The following is a 16,305-nucleotide window of genomic DNA, read 5'->3' as shown; positions in this document are numbered from 1 at the left end:
CCAGGACCCTGAGATCATGCCAAAACCAAAGGCAGAGGCTTAACCCACTGAGCCACACAGGCACCCCCGTGTTTTTTCTTAGAGAATTTTTATTTGACAGAGCACAAGCAGGGAGAGGGAGAGGGAGAAGCAGGTTCCCCACTGAGCAGAAAGACAAATGTGGGGTTCAATCCCAGGACCCTGGGATCATGACCTGAGCTGAAGGCAGTCACTTAATGAGCCACCCAGGCAACCCAATTCCTGTTGGTTTCTAAATAGCTGGTTCCAACAGGTGACTTTAGTAAATTCAATAAAAACAAAAATCATGTAACCACTCACTAGAAGCCTACAGACCCAGCTAAACTCTTAGTACATTAAGTCCTATACATCTAGAATGTAGCTCTAAATGACCTGTAGTCTAAGTCCGTATCTGTATGAGTGAATGTACTTAACCTGTTATGGTGGCCATTATGTTTGTCAGACTCTTCCTCCTTCTAATCACCATGGACACCACCAGTTTTCTCCTGTGGAGTTCCCAGGTTTTCCAAAGGCTTGACAAATTGCCTTTTAATATGCCTTATAACGAAACAGATCTGATTACGTGTTGTTTTGTAGCTTCAACACTGATCCCACCTGTAACCAAAGACCTAGAGTAATGCAAAGTCATACAAAGTGTAGATCTTTTAAACAAAGATCTAGAGTCCTACATACAGGCTGTAGTATTCTGATGGTGCAGAAGTAATCAAGGCAAAAAGGCATCAGGCTTAGGCACTTCAGAGCTGAAGTCCTCTCCCCACCAGCGGATGCTTCATATTTGTATCACATGTGAACCTCTGGATATGTTCGTTCAGGTGGTAGGACCACCGGATACAAAGCTTTGTCAGTATCTGGGTGCAGTCATCAGTAGTCAGGGCCTAAGTGGCATACGCCAGCCACTCAATCCTCCGAGTTGAAGTTTTCCGGCCAAGAGCAAAGAAAGGCATGTTTTAGTCAACGGAGTTTAATGCTACTAAGCTTTCTCAAATAACTCATGGATAAAACCCTTAATTTGTGGGCCTTAGAGCCAAGAAAGGGGAAAACATACACACACACACACACACACACACACACACACACACACACACACTCTCTCTCTGAAGATCAGCTGCAGTTCACTGAAACTCACCTGCCCTTAACAGAGCTAAGACAGTTAAGGTAAGGCTTTTCAGTCATTTATAGACACTTTCAGATCTTAATCTGAAAGTCTCTAAAATTCTCAAAGCTTTAAGCAGCAATATGCATTTCAGTAATATTTGAGTCTTTGATTCCTTTTACTAGGTATCTGACTACTTGAAGATAAAGAATAAAAATATACGATGGATTAGTGATTTTGCAGTTATGCTGTTATTTTTATACAACCCAACTGTGTAATTCAAGACTTGAAGTTTTTGGCATTAATTGACTTGTGCATCAAATTCACAAGAATATAAATTCCCACTTCACTGTCCTAGGAGGAAACCTACTGCCAAGAAATGCTCCAGCTCTCTTTAGTAAGCAGCATGTTAAGAGAAAAAAAATGTGGAGCCTTTTAAATACGGGAAATACATACTTAGATTATATGGCCTCCCCCTTAATAAAAACTCAGAGGCTAATCTAAATGCATGCAATGCTCTCAACATTTACAGAATTCAAGTCTCCAAACAAGCCAAACATTTTTGCAGAGATCAGACGCAGGATTTTGTTGCCTGGATTTGGTAACACCTGGATAGGGTTATAACCGTTTCCTTCATATTGTGAATGCACCGGTTTCAAAGTTCAAGTTCTGCAGGAACTTTTTAAATAGGAATCAGATCTGCAGCTATAAACAAGTTTCAGTAACAAAATACGACAAGTACACAGTATCCATCAGCTATCAGTGACTTTTTACAGAAGAGTCTGAACAGGAATACCCTCAGTCTAACCATATACACTTTAATACACCAAAAATAAGCTTAAGTTCTGCATGAGTGATCAAAGTGATGACTGGATGATGTTCAGAAGCATGCTACAGGACCACAGAGAACATAGGTCTATACTTACACTTAGTTAAGGACTACGGAAGTTGAAAGCTGCTTGACCTATGGAGTGGAGAAGCAACAGGTGACGGCAGCAGAAGCAGCAGTGAGGAAGTACTTAGCTAGGAGTGGGATGGAAGGTGCACAAGAACTCCATTGGGTACCCACAGCTGACCTGACCCTCAATTGGTCTGAAATTAGGAAATGGTGCTTGGATATATTGCTCTCTTGCAAAATGAGGAGTCGGCCTACAGGACACATCTTTTCCAGCTCCAGCCTTGTGACTGAATTACCCACAGGGTTAGGTTCTGGAAGGATCTATGTAATTAGACCACAGCCGCAGAGAATCATCCCGTAAGTACTCCCAGAGAATGACAGGTTCAAAACTGCTTCTTGGTTTAGGCGTGTTTTTAAAGGCTGAATAAATGAGGGTGGCGGGAAGATTGTTTAGTGAAAGCTACAGCAGTGTTTCAGAAGGCAATTCACAAGCTCTCCAATTTTTTTTAAGATATTCCTCACATGCTTCATACTTCAGAAAACACCTATGCAGCTAAATATGCCTTGGGCAAATTACAAGCTCTCTGGGTCCCCACATATTGCCCCCCCCCATATTGTTATATTTTTTCCTGAACATTTAGTTTCAGCAGTCTATTAGATTTCCTAGACATGTTTTATTTGGAACATTTACCCCATTAGGGCAATTTGAGTCATGACTTTCATCTGTTACAGTACATTAGACCCCTGGAAACTGGTTTTAAAACTCAAGTTGGCAGACATTACACCTGAAACTCCTTACCACTTTGGGATTTAAAAAAAGAAACCCCGCATTCCTTACTAAGGGGCAATGCGCCAATCCTTTGTTTTTCATCAATAGTGCGTTTCATTAGGGCCGACTCAGACCAAGAACTACTCACCTACAGCAACTCTACAAAACTGCGTACCTTCTCCAGGGTTTGGATTTGAAGTCCTAGTTTTACAGCAGTATAGGAAGCTTAACTTTATTTTTATTCACAAGGAAAATTTCTACCCTTCGCCTTAGTGAAGACTTCAACAGAAGTGTCCAGATTTCACCTATTTCGCCTAACTACACAACCATTTACACCGAGAGCGAAGCCCAGCTCCAGCTGAAGCAGGTGGACAGGAATGCACCACGGCCAATAGGAATTAAAGTTTATGGGAGTTGCGTACTTAACCTGGCTGGAGGGAAGCCCCACCGGGTGCAGCCACCGCACAGCCGGCGCTAGCGGTGAGTCTCACTCACTCCTGCCAAGCTGACAGCTTCTCCCGACAGGAAAGGTGGCTGGGGGAGGACGCGTCCTCTGTAACCCGAAACCCAGTCGGCTAAAGCACGGTCTCCCCCCGCCCCCGAAAATTCCCTTGAAGCTCAAAGACCAACAAAACTAGTCGCCGCGCTGAACAAGGGACAGAGGGCAAGCGACCCGGAGCTCTCCCGGGAGAAAACTCCGGAGAGGAAGAAGTGGCGGCCGGAGGCAGCTGGTCCTGCGTGCAACTCACCTTCTGCTGCCTCCGGGCCATGTCGGTGGGCTGCTTAGCGTTGAAGGGGTACGCGATGCACCTCACTACGAAGACGTAAAGCTGCAAGCGGATCCTCCGCTCCTGCTCCTCGTCCAGCTGCCTCTCGGGCTCATCTCGCCCCTCGCTGAGTACCGAGGGGCTAGGGCTCACCGGTCTGGCCGCGCTGCCGCCGCCCGCGCGCCCCGGCGCGTCCCGCCGCCCTTCCCGAGCCGGGGCCGGCGGCGCTCGCTGCGAGCCGCCGGCCGCCACCAGCACATCGCGGCTCTCCTCTTCCAACCCTTCGTCCGACTCCTCTTCGCTGGAAGACGGGTCCAGCATGGTGCTCGGGGCGCCCCGCCGCTCGGCCCGCGGCCCCCAAGCGCCTCACCCGCGGCAGCTGCGCCTGCCGGTCCGACGGAGCCGCGCGGCTCGCAGCAGCGGTCGCAGAACGAAAGGGAAACTGGCTGGAGCTTTCCGGACACGTCGAGTTGGAGACGGAATGTTTCCTACCACCCGGGCGAAAGGGGCGGGCAGGAGCCGGAGGAGAAGAGGGGGAGCCGCCGGGATTAAATAGGCGGAGTTAGCGTTGGAGGTGAACGTGAGCGCCTCGTGAATTCCTCTGCCCGCCCGGGGCCGGCCAACCCCGTGATCCTGCCGCGCCTGTGGGCAGAGGCGGGGCGGCCCGAGAGCCCGGGCGCAGGTGGGGAACCTGTGGCTCCCACAACAAGCAACACGTGGAATAAAATGTTGAGCGGGCGCGGGGTCGTGGAGTGCGCGTGCGCGCGCCGCGGCTGCTGCCTGGGCCCGAGTGCCGGGTACCCGGGCGCGCAGTGTGCACAGGCGGGGTGCGGCTGCATGTGCGGGCTCAGAGTGCGCACACCCGGGGTTGCTTGCACTGCCTTGAGCCCCACCCCACGTCCTTTTTCTCCCACCAGATTCCCGAGGGACGGGTGGACCCGGGGGGGGGGGGCGGGGAGGGGGACAGCTTCTCCCCACCCTCCGCCCCGCACAGTGAGGAGAGGGGCCAAAACGTCGTTCAGACCAGAACCTGATGCCCAGGCTTGAACCCAAGTGCGTAAAAGTGGGGCCTGAGCCGCTCGCCTCAAAATAACGTTGGGAAGAGACTTTGGAAAGTCTCTCGCTCTGCTCTGCTGCTGTTTGACGCTTTTGCTGTTAGTCCAAATTATAAAGTCAGAGGAACGTTCTTGACAAGGGGGAAAAAAAAACCACGCCAGCCTTCCTTTTTAAATGGTTTTTATTCCCACAGACGCATGAACAAGATAGATTTTGTATTTGAGAAATGGCACTCAGGTTCAGTTCACACATAACTGGATTATAGTGTAGGTTGGGATGCGGTTGACTCAAAACACGTTGTGCAGCTGTAGACATATATCCAACAAATATTTGAGCCCACGCCGGGTATCCTGTACTGTTAGCATTTGGCCGAGCCCGCGGAGCACACGGACAAACACTTGGTCGTTGTTGGTTCTGGCCTCAAGTGGGCGTCTTGAGGCTGCACCTGAATCCTCTCTTATCTGCAGATTTTTCGGTCCCACTGCCGGAACCACCCGGGAGTTTGTTCTGGTGATTCTGTTTCTGATGTACTTAATCCCGAGGGCAGGGGGGAAAGGAAATCTAGTGCGTTCAACACAAGGTGCGGTGTGCTGTAGCCAAGCTGGCAGAGGATTATGAAGCAAAGGGGAAATATCACCAGGCATGTGACGCTATCACCTCTGAGCTTGTCTACTCTGTGGCCAAAAAGCAGTCTTTCAAGCCACTTCCACCGTTAGGTACACAAGAGAGAGGCTTTCCTTCTGCATTTACTGACATTCTCCCTAGATGGGGGTAAAAAACAACAACAAAAAAAAAAACAAAACAAAAAAAAAAACAAGGAAGTATTTACTCCTAGGGACTCTCGCCTATTTATCAATCCTTAGTGGATGCCCACAGTGATAAAATGTTCATTGAGGGCATTACTACTGGCGGTTTTCCAGCTGCCGAGGAAAAGGAAATCTCAGAAACTGGTTTAAAGATGTTTTATGCTTGGCAAGGTGAATAATAAATGGCAAACCTACCCATTTAAGTGATAGTATCTACTGCTCATATACATAGCAAATTACTTTTGCAAAGTTTTATAAATGTGCCCATCTAATATGACCAAAGTAACCTTTGGTTAAAAGGTGATGATAAGGGACACCTGGGTGGCTCAGTCTGTTAAGCATCTGCCTTCGACTCTGGTCATGATCCCAGGACCCTGGGATTGAGTCCCGCATCCCGCTCCTTGCTCCACCGGGGACCTGCTTCTTCCTCTGCCTGCTGCTCTCCCTGCTTGTGCTCTCTCTCCTCCCAACAAACATATAAATAAAATATTTTTTTTAAAAAAGTGATGATGATGGTGATGATGACAGTTACCTTTTATGGACTTTTTGGTCATGACTGCACTAAACCCTTTATATACATAATGTCATTCATTTTTAGTTCCTTTGTACAGATAAGGAACCTGAGACTTAGAGAATCCTCTTCCTACACAACTAACTGTTGGAACAAAGACTCAACATAGTGAGTCCTTTCTAGTTCCAAATAGTGGCTTTTTCTATTATAATCTGATTATAAATCAGTATATTAAACGTATTATTTTTTAAACTGATAACTCAACAAGAGTTTAATTCCTAGCAACATAAAAGTATAATTTAAATACAGCAGCTTTATTGCCCTTATTTTTCTTACCAAGAAAGGTAATATCTTTGTTTCCTTTTTTAATTAGTTAATACTACTTGATGTGTTAGCTTATCATTCTCTTCTTAACCAAAAATAGTTATAAAATTAAGGGTTATTGAACCCTTGGGGAACCCCACTAGAAAATATCTAATAATTTTTAGAATAAGTTCTACAGTGTTTTCTCTATGAAGATGAAAATGGTTTAATGGGCATAATTAAAGAAATAATCAAAAAGACAACAAAGGAAATGTTTAAGGATTTTGTTAATTAAACATACATTGCTTAAGAAACTAGCATATGTTAAAACCATGCTAGGTATATTTAGAAGAACAACATATAGTCTTGGACCTTAAGTTTGTAGATTGAAGAATGACAAATGAAAAAATAACTTATTTTAAAAAACAGAAAACACATATTGATATTGCAATCTGATGATTGTTCTAATAACCCCAAAGATATGGTAATACAGAGAACTACCTCATACAGGACAGAGTAAAGGAAGGATGCTTGACATACGTCTTGAAATATGATTCAGAGCTACTGGGGTGAGAGCACTGGGGGCAGGAGGAACCACGTTTGCAAAGGGGTGAAATTGTTTGCACATTTGGAGAACAGCAAGTAAACTGGCATGTCTGAAGTGAATGATATATATGAAGATGGAGGGGGTGAGCCTAGAGAACAGCAGAGACAAATTCAGCATTGAGCAGGACAGTGGGCAGGCATCTTGGTCTTCTATGTCATGCTTTGGAATTTAAGCCATATCCTGAGGGAAATGGGGATATACATAAAGGGTTAAGTAAGGTACAAGCTAATGTGATCTGTAACTCGTAAGAGTTGGTCTGGAGCACGGTAAGGGCAGTGAAGACAGAAACAAAATACCAGTGAAGTTAGTAAGAAAATCTGGGGAGAAACAATGAGGGCTTGAGTTTAAACAGGAGAGAAGGGGAAGAGGGAAGCTTAAGAGATAGTCAAAGAAATTAACAGAATATGGATAGGAAGCTGAGGAAGAGGGTTAATGAAAGACCATGGTTCTCAGGTTGGGTAATTTGACTGATAATAGAGGAAATATGGACTTCTACAAGACATATAGGTTTGGAGAAACATGAAGTTTTTTTTTTTTGTTTTGTTTTTTTTTTAAAGATTTTATGTATTTATTTGACAGAGATCACAAGTAGGCAGAGAGGCAGGCAGAGAGAGAGAGGAGGAAGCAGGCTCCCTGCCAAGCAGAGAGCCTGATGCAGGGCTCCATCCCAGGACCCTGGGAACATGACCTGAGCCGAAGGCAGAGGCTTTAACCCACTGAGCCACCCAGGTGCCCCGAAACATGAAGTTTTGAGGAGCCTATCACAAAGATCCTAGGCTCAGTTGGAGATATAAAGCTGTTACTCAAACCTATTAAGGAATAAGGGAATTGTCAGCATATTAGTGCTAGTGGAAGCTAGAGATACAGATGATTAGGGCCAGAAATCATGACTCAGAGTAAGAAGAAGGCCAAGGATGTGTCTCTGAGGAAACCTCCCTGCCTCGTCTCCAATTAAGGGATGGTTCAAGGAAAAGGAACCTGAAAAGACAACCTGATCATTAAAAATTAATTGTTCATGATTAATATTTTTAATTTTGTGCTTACAATTTATACCTTAAATATTACCTTTTCAGGTCATTATAACATCAATTGATGCTCCCAGATAATTAAATAAATGACGACTGATTGGTTTGTACAATTTCATAAGACTATGGTTTGTACAATTTCATAAGACTATGATTGGTTTGTATGATTTCATAAATATACAAAATACATATGAACTTATTAAATGATTCATTTTTACTTTTTTCAAGGTGAATATAAAAACAAATTGAACCTTTACTGCTTTTTAATGAAACACCTCTAATGCTAGGGAAAGATGGATACACAGTAATAAAATAGAATATAAAATGTGTTTTGGCAATGATATTTAAAGAAACAGGTGTGTGACCTGAATAGCTATAGGTGGTCTGTTTCCTGGTAGAGAATTGATTTGTGCATTTGACCTGAAAGGAAGATATTAACTCTTTCAAGTCACAGATGAAATCGTTCCTTCATTGAACAGACATTTTTGTGGGCACCCACTCTGAGCTATGCACTATTCTGAGTAGATAAAAACAATAAAAGTTAGTCCCTGAGGCAATGCATATAAAACAGACATGAGCAAAATAAGAAATTATGGTAATATATGCTCTTGCAGTAATAATGAAAAAATTCACAAAATATCCCTTAACTGTTTTGGAATGGGCAGTCTATTATTTTTTGTAGTCTAGTTATCACTAAAATATTATTACAACAGAGAGAGGAATCTTTTTCAAGTCAAATAGAAAGACCAGTTTTACGAAGATGCATGGGAAAACTGTCAATTCGCAAACCCAACTAAGAAAAAGAATATGCATTTACAGAAGTCAGAGAAGAACAACAAATTTAAGATGAGTATTTACCTCTTATGAGGCAATAACCCTCCTGGCAACCTCATTTAAATCCCTCTCCTCTCTTTGCTCAGCTTTCCCTTTCTCTCCCCTCCAGTTAGAATTCAAGTCATAGCAGAGAATTGTTCTAGGACTCCCCTTTTTACAGATAATGGGAAAAAAATATGCAAATGATTAGCACAAATGGACCAGGAAATGAGTAGTTCACACTGATTGATACACAGACACACGCACACACGCACACACAATATAGTCAAATGATTATTTGAGAAGATTAAATAAGATAATGCATGCAAAGTACTTTAAACTCTTTGATAGAGAGCAAATGCTGACTATTTTACTGTTATTAAAATTGCTTTATTGTTTTCTAATTTTTTTTTAATATTTTATTTATTTATTTGACAGAGAGAGCAAACACAAGCAAGGGGAGCCATAGGGAGAGGGAGAGGGAGAGGTAGAAGCAGGCTACTTGCAGAGCAGGGAACCCAATGCAGGGCTCATTCCCAGGACCCTGGGATCATAACCTGAGCTGAAGGCAGATGCTTAACAGACTGAGCCAGACAGGTGTCCCAAAATTGCTTTTTTCTTTAGCTCACTGCTAACCATAGAACTACAGAAACAAACTGTAGATAGGATAGTAAATGATCCTATGCATTTTTATTGGGTTTTACATAACTTAGAATTTGTATTTCTAGATTATTTGTCTTGAAACAACCAGAATAAAGGAAATTCCAAATATGTGTTAAGGTTTTTTGTTTTCAGAAAGAGAAAAAGAGAGCAACCATGAGAGTGGGGAGGGGTAAAGGGAGGAGCAGACATCCTAGTGATCAGAGAGCCTGATGCAGGACTCTACCCAAAGACCCTGAGATCATGACCTGAGCCAAAGGTAGACGCTTAACCAACTGAGCCCTCGTGTTAAGGTATTTTATTAAGATCTCAGAGATTTCATAATTTTTGTAAGAAGGCCTGACCCCACAAGAAGCAGCTACTTTCCTTCTGTTCGTATTCAATCTGTGGGCATTCATTAATGATTGGTTACAGTTTTGTTCTTTAATTTTCCATTTTGTGAGAAATTTGGAGGAAGTAACAGAAATGAATTGGTTGTGAAGTACAGGGAGGGAAAAGGTAGAAGCATATTGTGACCTATGTGCTCAAAATGTCATGAGAAAAGTCTTACATTAACTCAAGATATATAATGTATGTGGTGATTATGTTTTCCTAGAGAAGTGGGCATTTAGCCTAGAAGACATATTTGTGTTTTAAATGTTAAGAAAGACACAAACTGAGTTTTTTGTGGCAATGGATAAAACCTAGGAATTATGCTCACAAATGGATAAAGCAATAAGTAGAGGTTTTTTCCCTCTAGCTTTCATAGTTTTTTTGAACTTACATTGACTTTGTTCCTGAACACATTTTCTGCCAATCAATAATATTTATTGAGTGCTTATTCTATATTAAGCACTATACTAGGACACTGTAAAGACAGCTTTGCATTGATTGACTAGAAATACAGCCAATGTCTCACTTAAGAGATGAAAATTCTGCTACTGTAAAAAAAAATACTTACACCATTTCAACAATAATGCTCAAAATAATCAAACCAAATTGAGATAGAGTTTTTATTAGAAACAATTATAAGTGACAGTCAAATTACATTACATGGGAAAAATAAAGATATTTTTTAAATTTATTTATTTATTTTCAACATAACAGTACTCATTGCTTTTGCACCACACCCAGTACTCCATGCAATACGTGCCCTCTCTATTACCCTCCACCTGGTTCCCCAACCTCCCACCCCCCACCCCCCACCCCTTCAAAACCCTCAGGTTGTTTTTCAGAGTCCATAGTCTCTCATGGTTCATCTCCCCTTCCAATTTCCCACAACTCCCTTCTCTTCTCCATCTCCCATGTCCTCCATGTTCTTTGTTATGCTCCACAAATAAGTGAGACCATATGATACTTGATTCTCTCTGCTTGACTTATTTCGCTCAGCATAATCTCTTCCCGTCCTGTCCATGTTGCTACAAAAGTTGGGTATTCATCCTTTCTGATGGAGGCATAATACTCCATCGTGTATATATACCACATCTTCCTTATCCATTCATCCGTTGAAGGGCATCTTGGTTCTTTCCACAGTTTGGCGACCGTGGCCATTGCTGCAATAAACATTGGGGTACAGATGGCTCTTCTTTTCACTACATCTGTATCTTTGGGGTAAATACCCAGCAGTGCAATTTCAGGGTCATAGGGAAACTCTATTTTTAATTTCTTGAGGAATCTCCACACTGTTCTCCAAAGTGGCTGCACCAACTTGCATTCCCACCAACAGTGTAAGAGGGTTCCCCTTTCTCCACAACCTCTCCAACACATGTTGTTTCCTGTCTTGCTAATTTTGGCCATTCTAACTGGTGTAAGGTGATATCTCAATGAGGTTTTAATTTGAATCTCCCTGATGGCTAGTGATGATGAGCATTTTTTCATGTGTCTGATAGCCATTTGTATGTCCTCATTGGAGAAGTGTCTGTTCATATCTTCTGCCCATTTTATCTGTTTTGTGTGTGTTGAGTTTGAGGAGTTCTTTATAGATCCTGGATATCAGCCTTTTGTCTGTACTGTCGTTTGCAAATATCTTCTCCCATTCCGTGGGTTGCCTTTTTAAAAATAAAGATATTTTTACTAACTGCTATTACTCTGTTCTGTGGCAGAGATTAACAAACTTATTCTCAGGACCTATTTACACTCTTTTTATTTTATTTATGTTAGTCACCGTATAGTACATCATTGGGTTTTGGTGTAGTGTTCGATGATTCATTGTTTGTGTATAACACCCAGTATTCCATGTAATATATGCCCTCCTTAATTCCCATCACTGGACTAACCTATCCCCTCACCCCCCTCCTGTCTAAAACCCTCAGTTTGTTTCCCAGAGTCCATAGTCTCTCAAGGTTCATCTCCCCCTTCAATTCCCCCCTTCATTTTCCCCTTCCTTCTCCTAATGTTCAGACCTATTTATACTTTTAAAAGTTGCTAAGGACCCCAAGACCTTTTGGTTATGTGGATTATATTTATTAGTATTTTTAATATTAGAAAAATAAAACTAAAAAATTTTAGAAATAGTTCTTAATTCATTTAAACATAATAATAACAAACCTATTATATAACATAGGTTACATATTTTTATGAAAAATACTGTATTTCCAAAATAAAAAGCTGGGTGGGAAGAGTGGCATTGTTTTATACATTACAAATCTTATTAATGTCTGACTTAATAGAAATCATGTAGATTCTTGTTTCTGCTTCTACATTCAACCTGTTGACGTATATTATCTTGTTTGAAATAGATGAAGACAACACAATCTCACATATATATGCAATTGACAAAGGAAGGAGTATTTTAATGGCTTTTTTATGTAATTGTGGCTATTCTATTTTGATAGTACCCCAAAACTCAACAAGTGATTGTTTAAGATTAGTTGCAATGTGGAATCCAAAACCACATCATCAATAAACCTTTCTTACACTTGTTCACTGGGTAATGTAGATTGTCCAAAAGTCGACACATTTTCTTTAATTATATAGCACCCCTTAAAAATTACATTCATCAATAACCAGCAATCTCACCAAAAAAAGTCATTAAGTACCAGAAAACTATCAAGCTCACAATTGCAGACAGAAGTTTTCCAAATTCTAATTTTTGCTTGAAAGCTTGCATTTTATCATTGGCAAAATACTGTCAGTTGTGACTCGCTCCCTTCACTCACGTTTGAGCAAATGTCTGCCCAATTATATAAGTATGAATAATTATAATTTGTTTGTCAAGTTGTTCTCTCCAGTAAAAATTGTGTTCTAGGAAGAAGCAGCTGGTTCAGCTTGCAACTCAAAAAGTCCCTTCTCCTCCAGGTGACTTCATTAAGATGCAGAGTTACTTTTAGGTATACCTCTCATTTCATGTCACAGAATATTTCTTTAAATGCATCCCCAGGGTTGAGATTTAACAAAATTAATACTTTTTGCTTTTTCATCAGAAATGTTTGTTTTTTTGTTTTTTAAAGATTTTATTTATTTATTTAATAGAGAGAGATAGAGATCACAAGTAGGTAGAGAGGCAGGCAGAGAGAGAGCCCAATACGGGGCTTGATCCTAGGACCCTGAGATCATGACCTGAGCCGAAGACAGAGGCTTCACCCACTGAGTCACCCAGTCACCCCTCATCAGGAATGTTGTTAAGTGATACTAGCTTTTTTTATCTTCCTCCTGTGAGTGTATGCAGGTGACGAACACCATGACTACTGGTGGGTTTTGGAGCAATGGCCTTAATTCACACTAAAGCTCCAGCACAGATCCACCATCACTTCAGTGGCATTTGTGTGATGTCAACCTGGTGAAAATGACAAGTGACATCTTAATATTCATATGAAAGTATTTTCAACCTCTCTGAGAGGCCACTAGGGATGCTCGGGGGCTTAAGGACCATATTTTGAGAATGCTTAGTCTTCAAGTTTCTGATGTTACTATTGTATAACTAACACGTTGTTACTCAGCAAAATCCACTCACAAATATTCTTCCCTCTGCCTGATTTTAAAATAAAGTAGGTATTATACTATGTTGTTTTTTTGTTTTGTTTTGTTTTTAATATTTTATTTATTTGACAGAGAGAAATCACAACTAGGCAGAGAGGCAGGCAGAGAGAAAGGAGGAAGCAGGCTCCCAGCGGAGCAGAGAGCCCGATGTGGGGCTCGATCCCAGGGCCCTGGGATCATGACCTGAGCCGAGAGGCTTTAAGCCACTGAGCCACCCAGGCGCCCCGGTATTATACTATGTTGAACAAATATATCCATGGATCTTATTACAGGTAAAGGTATTGCATGTGAAAATATTTGCATTCCTATTTTAAATGATCAGATCTTTAACTTTTTCACATATTTTATGCAGTCTCTCTCAAAAATTAAAGCATTGTATTAAATTAGCAAGATATTTCTAGAATATTAATAAACAGTAATTATATAGAGATAATTCTACATTTGATTTGAAAATTTAATTTAACATCTAATATAGTGTCTTGGATCTAAATTTAAACATCATACTATTATTATAAGTCTATTATACTTCCCTGGGTTTCTTATTAAGCCATAAAATACCTGTCTACACTTAAGAAGTAAACATAAAAATATGTATGTGGTATGCTTAGAATTTTTCAACTTTATGTTCTTTTTTTTCCACTAATGTGGACATCTAGGAATAAGTTAATTTTATTAACTGGTGACAAGTTTCCATTTGAAACAAAATTTAAATATTTAGGTTAAAGAGTCTGCCTTATATAGAAAATGATTCTTAACAGCATATTGTTAAAAACTATACTATCTGTTTGGGTAAAGCCAAAAATTCTATATTATTTGTCTTCATCGTAGTTTTAGATCTCACTCTGAAGTAAATAGTCTGAAAATAAAATTCATATAAAAATAAACCCATAAGAACCTCTTTGCTTACACTGATCTTTTTATATAATTTAGTTGTGGGGAGAAATGTATTAAAACCAAATAGAGAGAGAGTGTGTGTGTCTCTATAAATTATAGATCCTCTCTATTATAAGATTTCATATTTTTAAAACTTTTTAAAAAGATTTTATTTATTTATTTTACAGAGAGAGAGAACAAGCAGGGGATAGGGAGAAGCAGGCCCTCGATGAACAGGGAGCCTGACATGGGGCTCAACCGAAGGACCCTGAGATCATGACTTGAGCCAAAATCAGACGCTTAACCCACTGAGCCACCCAGGTGCCCCAAGACTTCATATTTTTGCAATTAAATTCCTGTTGGGCTTTTGCTTATTAAAATAGGTCCTAAAGAAATAAATGTTGAAATAAGAAGAATATTATTTAAAGTCATAGAACATGAATGAGCACCAAGGAGTCCAGAGCTCCTAAAATTATAGGCAAAATGTATCGCATCCATGGACTGTTTTCCTAAGAAGAGGTTCCAAAGCTTTTATCATGGAGTTCAAGACACCAAAAAGCAAAGAATCACTGAATCTCTATTCTAGAGTAGAGTAATTCTATAAAATATGAACGGGGTAAATCATATAATGTCAAAGGCCCATACTTGATAACTAAGGTGAACTTGTTATAGATACGAACCATGCATACCTAACTGTATCTTAACAATTAATTGGGGAGTTTTGTTCACCAATTTTTCTGTAATCTCCTTAAACTGGCTTTGTGTTCCACATTGCAATAATAAGGATTATTAAGGAACATTTGTTCAAGAATATCATCTAAAACCTAAACATAATAATGGACATGAAAACATTTAAATACTAGATAAACACAAGGAGACTTTATTACCAGTTACACAGTATCAGCAGAGAGTTAAATAGGTTTATTAGCACCTAAACTCGGCATTCTTTAGGAAGTGTGACTCATGGCTAGTAACACTTCTTCTTCTCAGTAGTTCTGTAGTTTTAAAGCATCTTTGCAAGGTGATAAGCAATGACGTTGCAGTGTCATTTAGAGACTGACAGTATCCTGGACTTCATGTCTTATTTCACAAAGTTATAAATTTATACTGTAATGAAAGTTGCTTATTTTCTTTTTATTAGAATTCCTAATTTGGGGGGCGCCTGGGTGGCTCAGGTGGTTAAGTGTCTGCCTTCCGCTCATGTCATGATTCCAGGATCCTGGGATCAAGCCACACATCAGGCTTCCTGCTCAGTGGGGAGTCTGCTTCTCCCTCTCCCTCTGCCTGTCACTCTCCCTGCTTGTTCTCTCTCTCTCTGTCAAATAAATAAATTTCTTAAAAAAAAAAAAAGAAAGAAAGAATTCCTAATTTTGAAAGGAAAAAGAATTACAAATCTCAGTTTGTAACTTCATTTACCATGCCATCAGAAACACATATATTCGTATGTGCACACATACATTCAGATTATTCAATTCTATATCATGTTTCTTTGTTATGTTAAAATAGTCTTCTACAATTTTTTTGTGGTAAAGATTTCCCTTCACAAACTCAAAATGATTTGTGCATTTCCAAATTTTACAAATATAGAAATATCCATAAGATGGTGCTGTATCTTTAATTTGGTCAAACACTTGAATGCTAAAATACATCCTTTACAAATATGGTTAAAAGACTAGGTTAGCGTTTAACCTGTAGTAAGTCTTATTCTGTAGAGATGTCAGTCTAAGTGTAACCAGAATCTTTACATACTTATTTTTCATATATCACACAATTGCTAAAATAACTTGATCCCAGATTTAGTCACCCACTCTAGGTGAAAAAAATAATTGAAATCCTCATTTCAATGGACATTTTCTAAAGAATAGCCACTTTACACATACCATGTTAGACAAATGAAGGAGTTGAATTATATACTGTATCAATTTCTACCAAGTTTAACAATAGTCTTTAAAAGTCCTCTGAAATATCCAATTTGATAGAAATTAGAAATGACATCACATGCAAGCACTTCCTTTCAAATGTTGAAGGACTGTAGAGGAAATAACTCAATAATTTTCTCTATCTAGTAAGATTATTTACCCAGTAAGGGAAAGGTGATTTAAGATGTGCTAATTGTATAATGTGTTTCTGATTTAGGGTGATGTAATCA

General features: G+C 40.2%; 1 protein-coding gene across 17 annotated transcripts in view; it reads right to left on the bottom strand.

Annotated features, from left to right (window-relative positions):
• CADPS2 (calcium dependent secretion activator 2) overlaps nucleotides 1–4,238 on the bottom strand; it is a 519,834-nt gene extending 515,596 nt beyond the window's left edge. For 9 of the 17 annotated variants that reach the window (XM_046019958.1, XM_046019959.1, XM_046019960.1 and 6 more), the window contains exon 1: nucleotides 3,528–4,237. In XM_046019958.1, coding sequence (XP_045875914.1) covers nucleotides 3,528–3,866 — 339 coding nt within the window. In that variant the 5' untranslated portion in view covers nucleotides 3,867–4,237. Of the gene's footprint in view, nucleotides 1–3,527 lie in introns of all 17 variants that reach the window. The other 8 variants (XM_046019950.1, XM_046019953.1, XM_046019955.1 and 5 more) reach the window with 1 other exon arrangement.
• Nucleotides 4,239–16,305: the final 12,067 nt, after the last annotated feature.

The sequence above is a fragment of the Meles meles genome, chromosome 10 (assembly GCF_922984935.1).
Source record: "Meles meles chromosome 10, mMelMel3.1 paternal haplotype, whole genome shotgun sequence".
In the NCBI taxonomy this organism is placed as follows: Eukaryota; Metazoa; Chordata; class Mammalia; order Carnivora; family Mustelidae; genus Meles; species Meles meles.
This window is presented reverse-complemented; position numbering and strand designations above follow the sequence as displayed.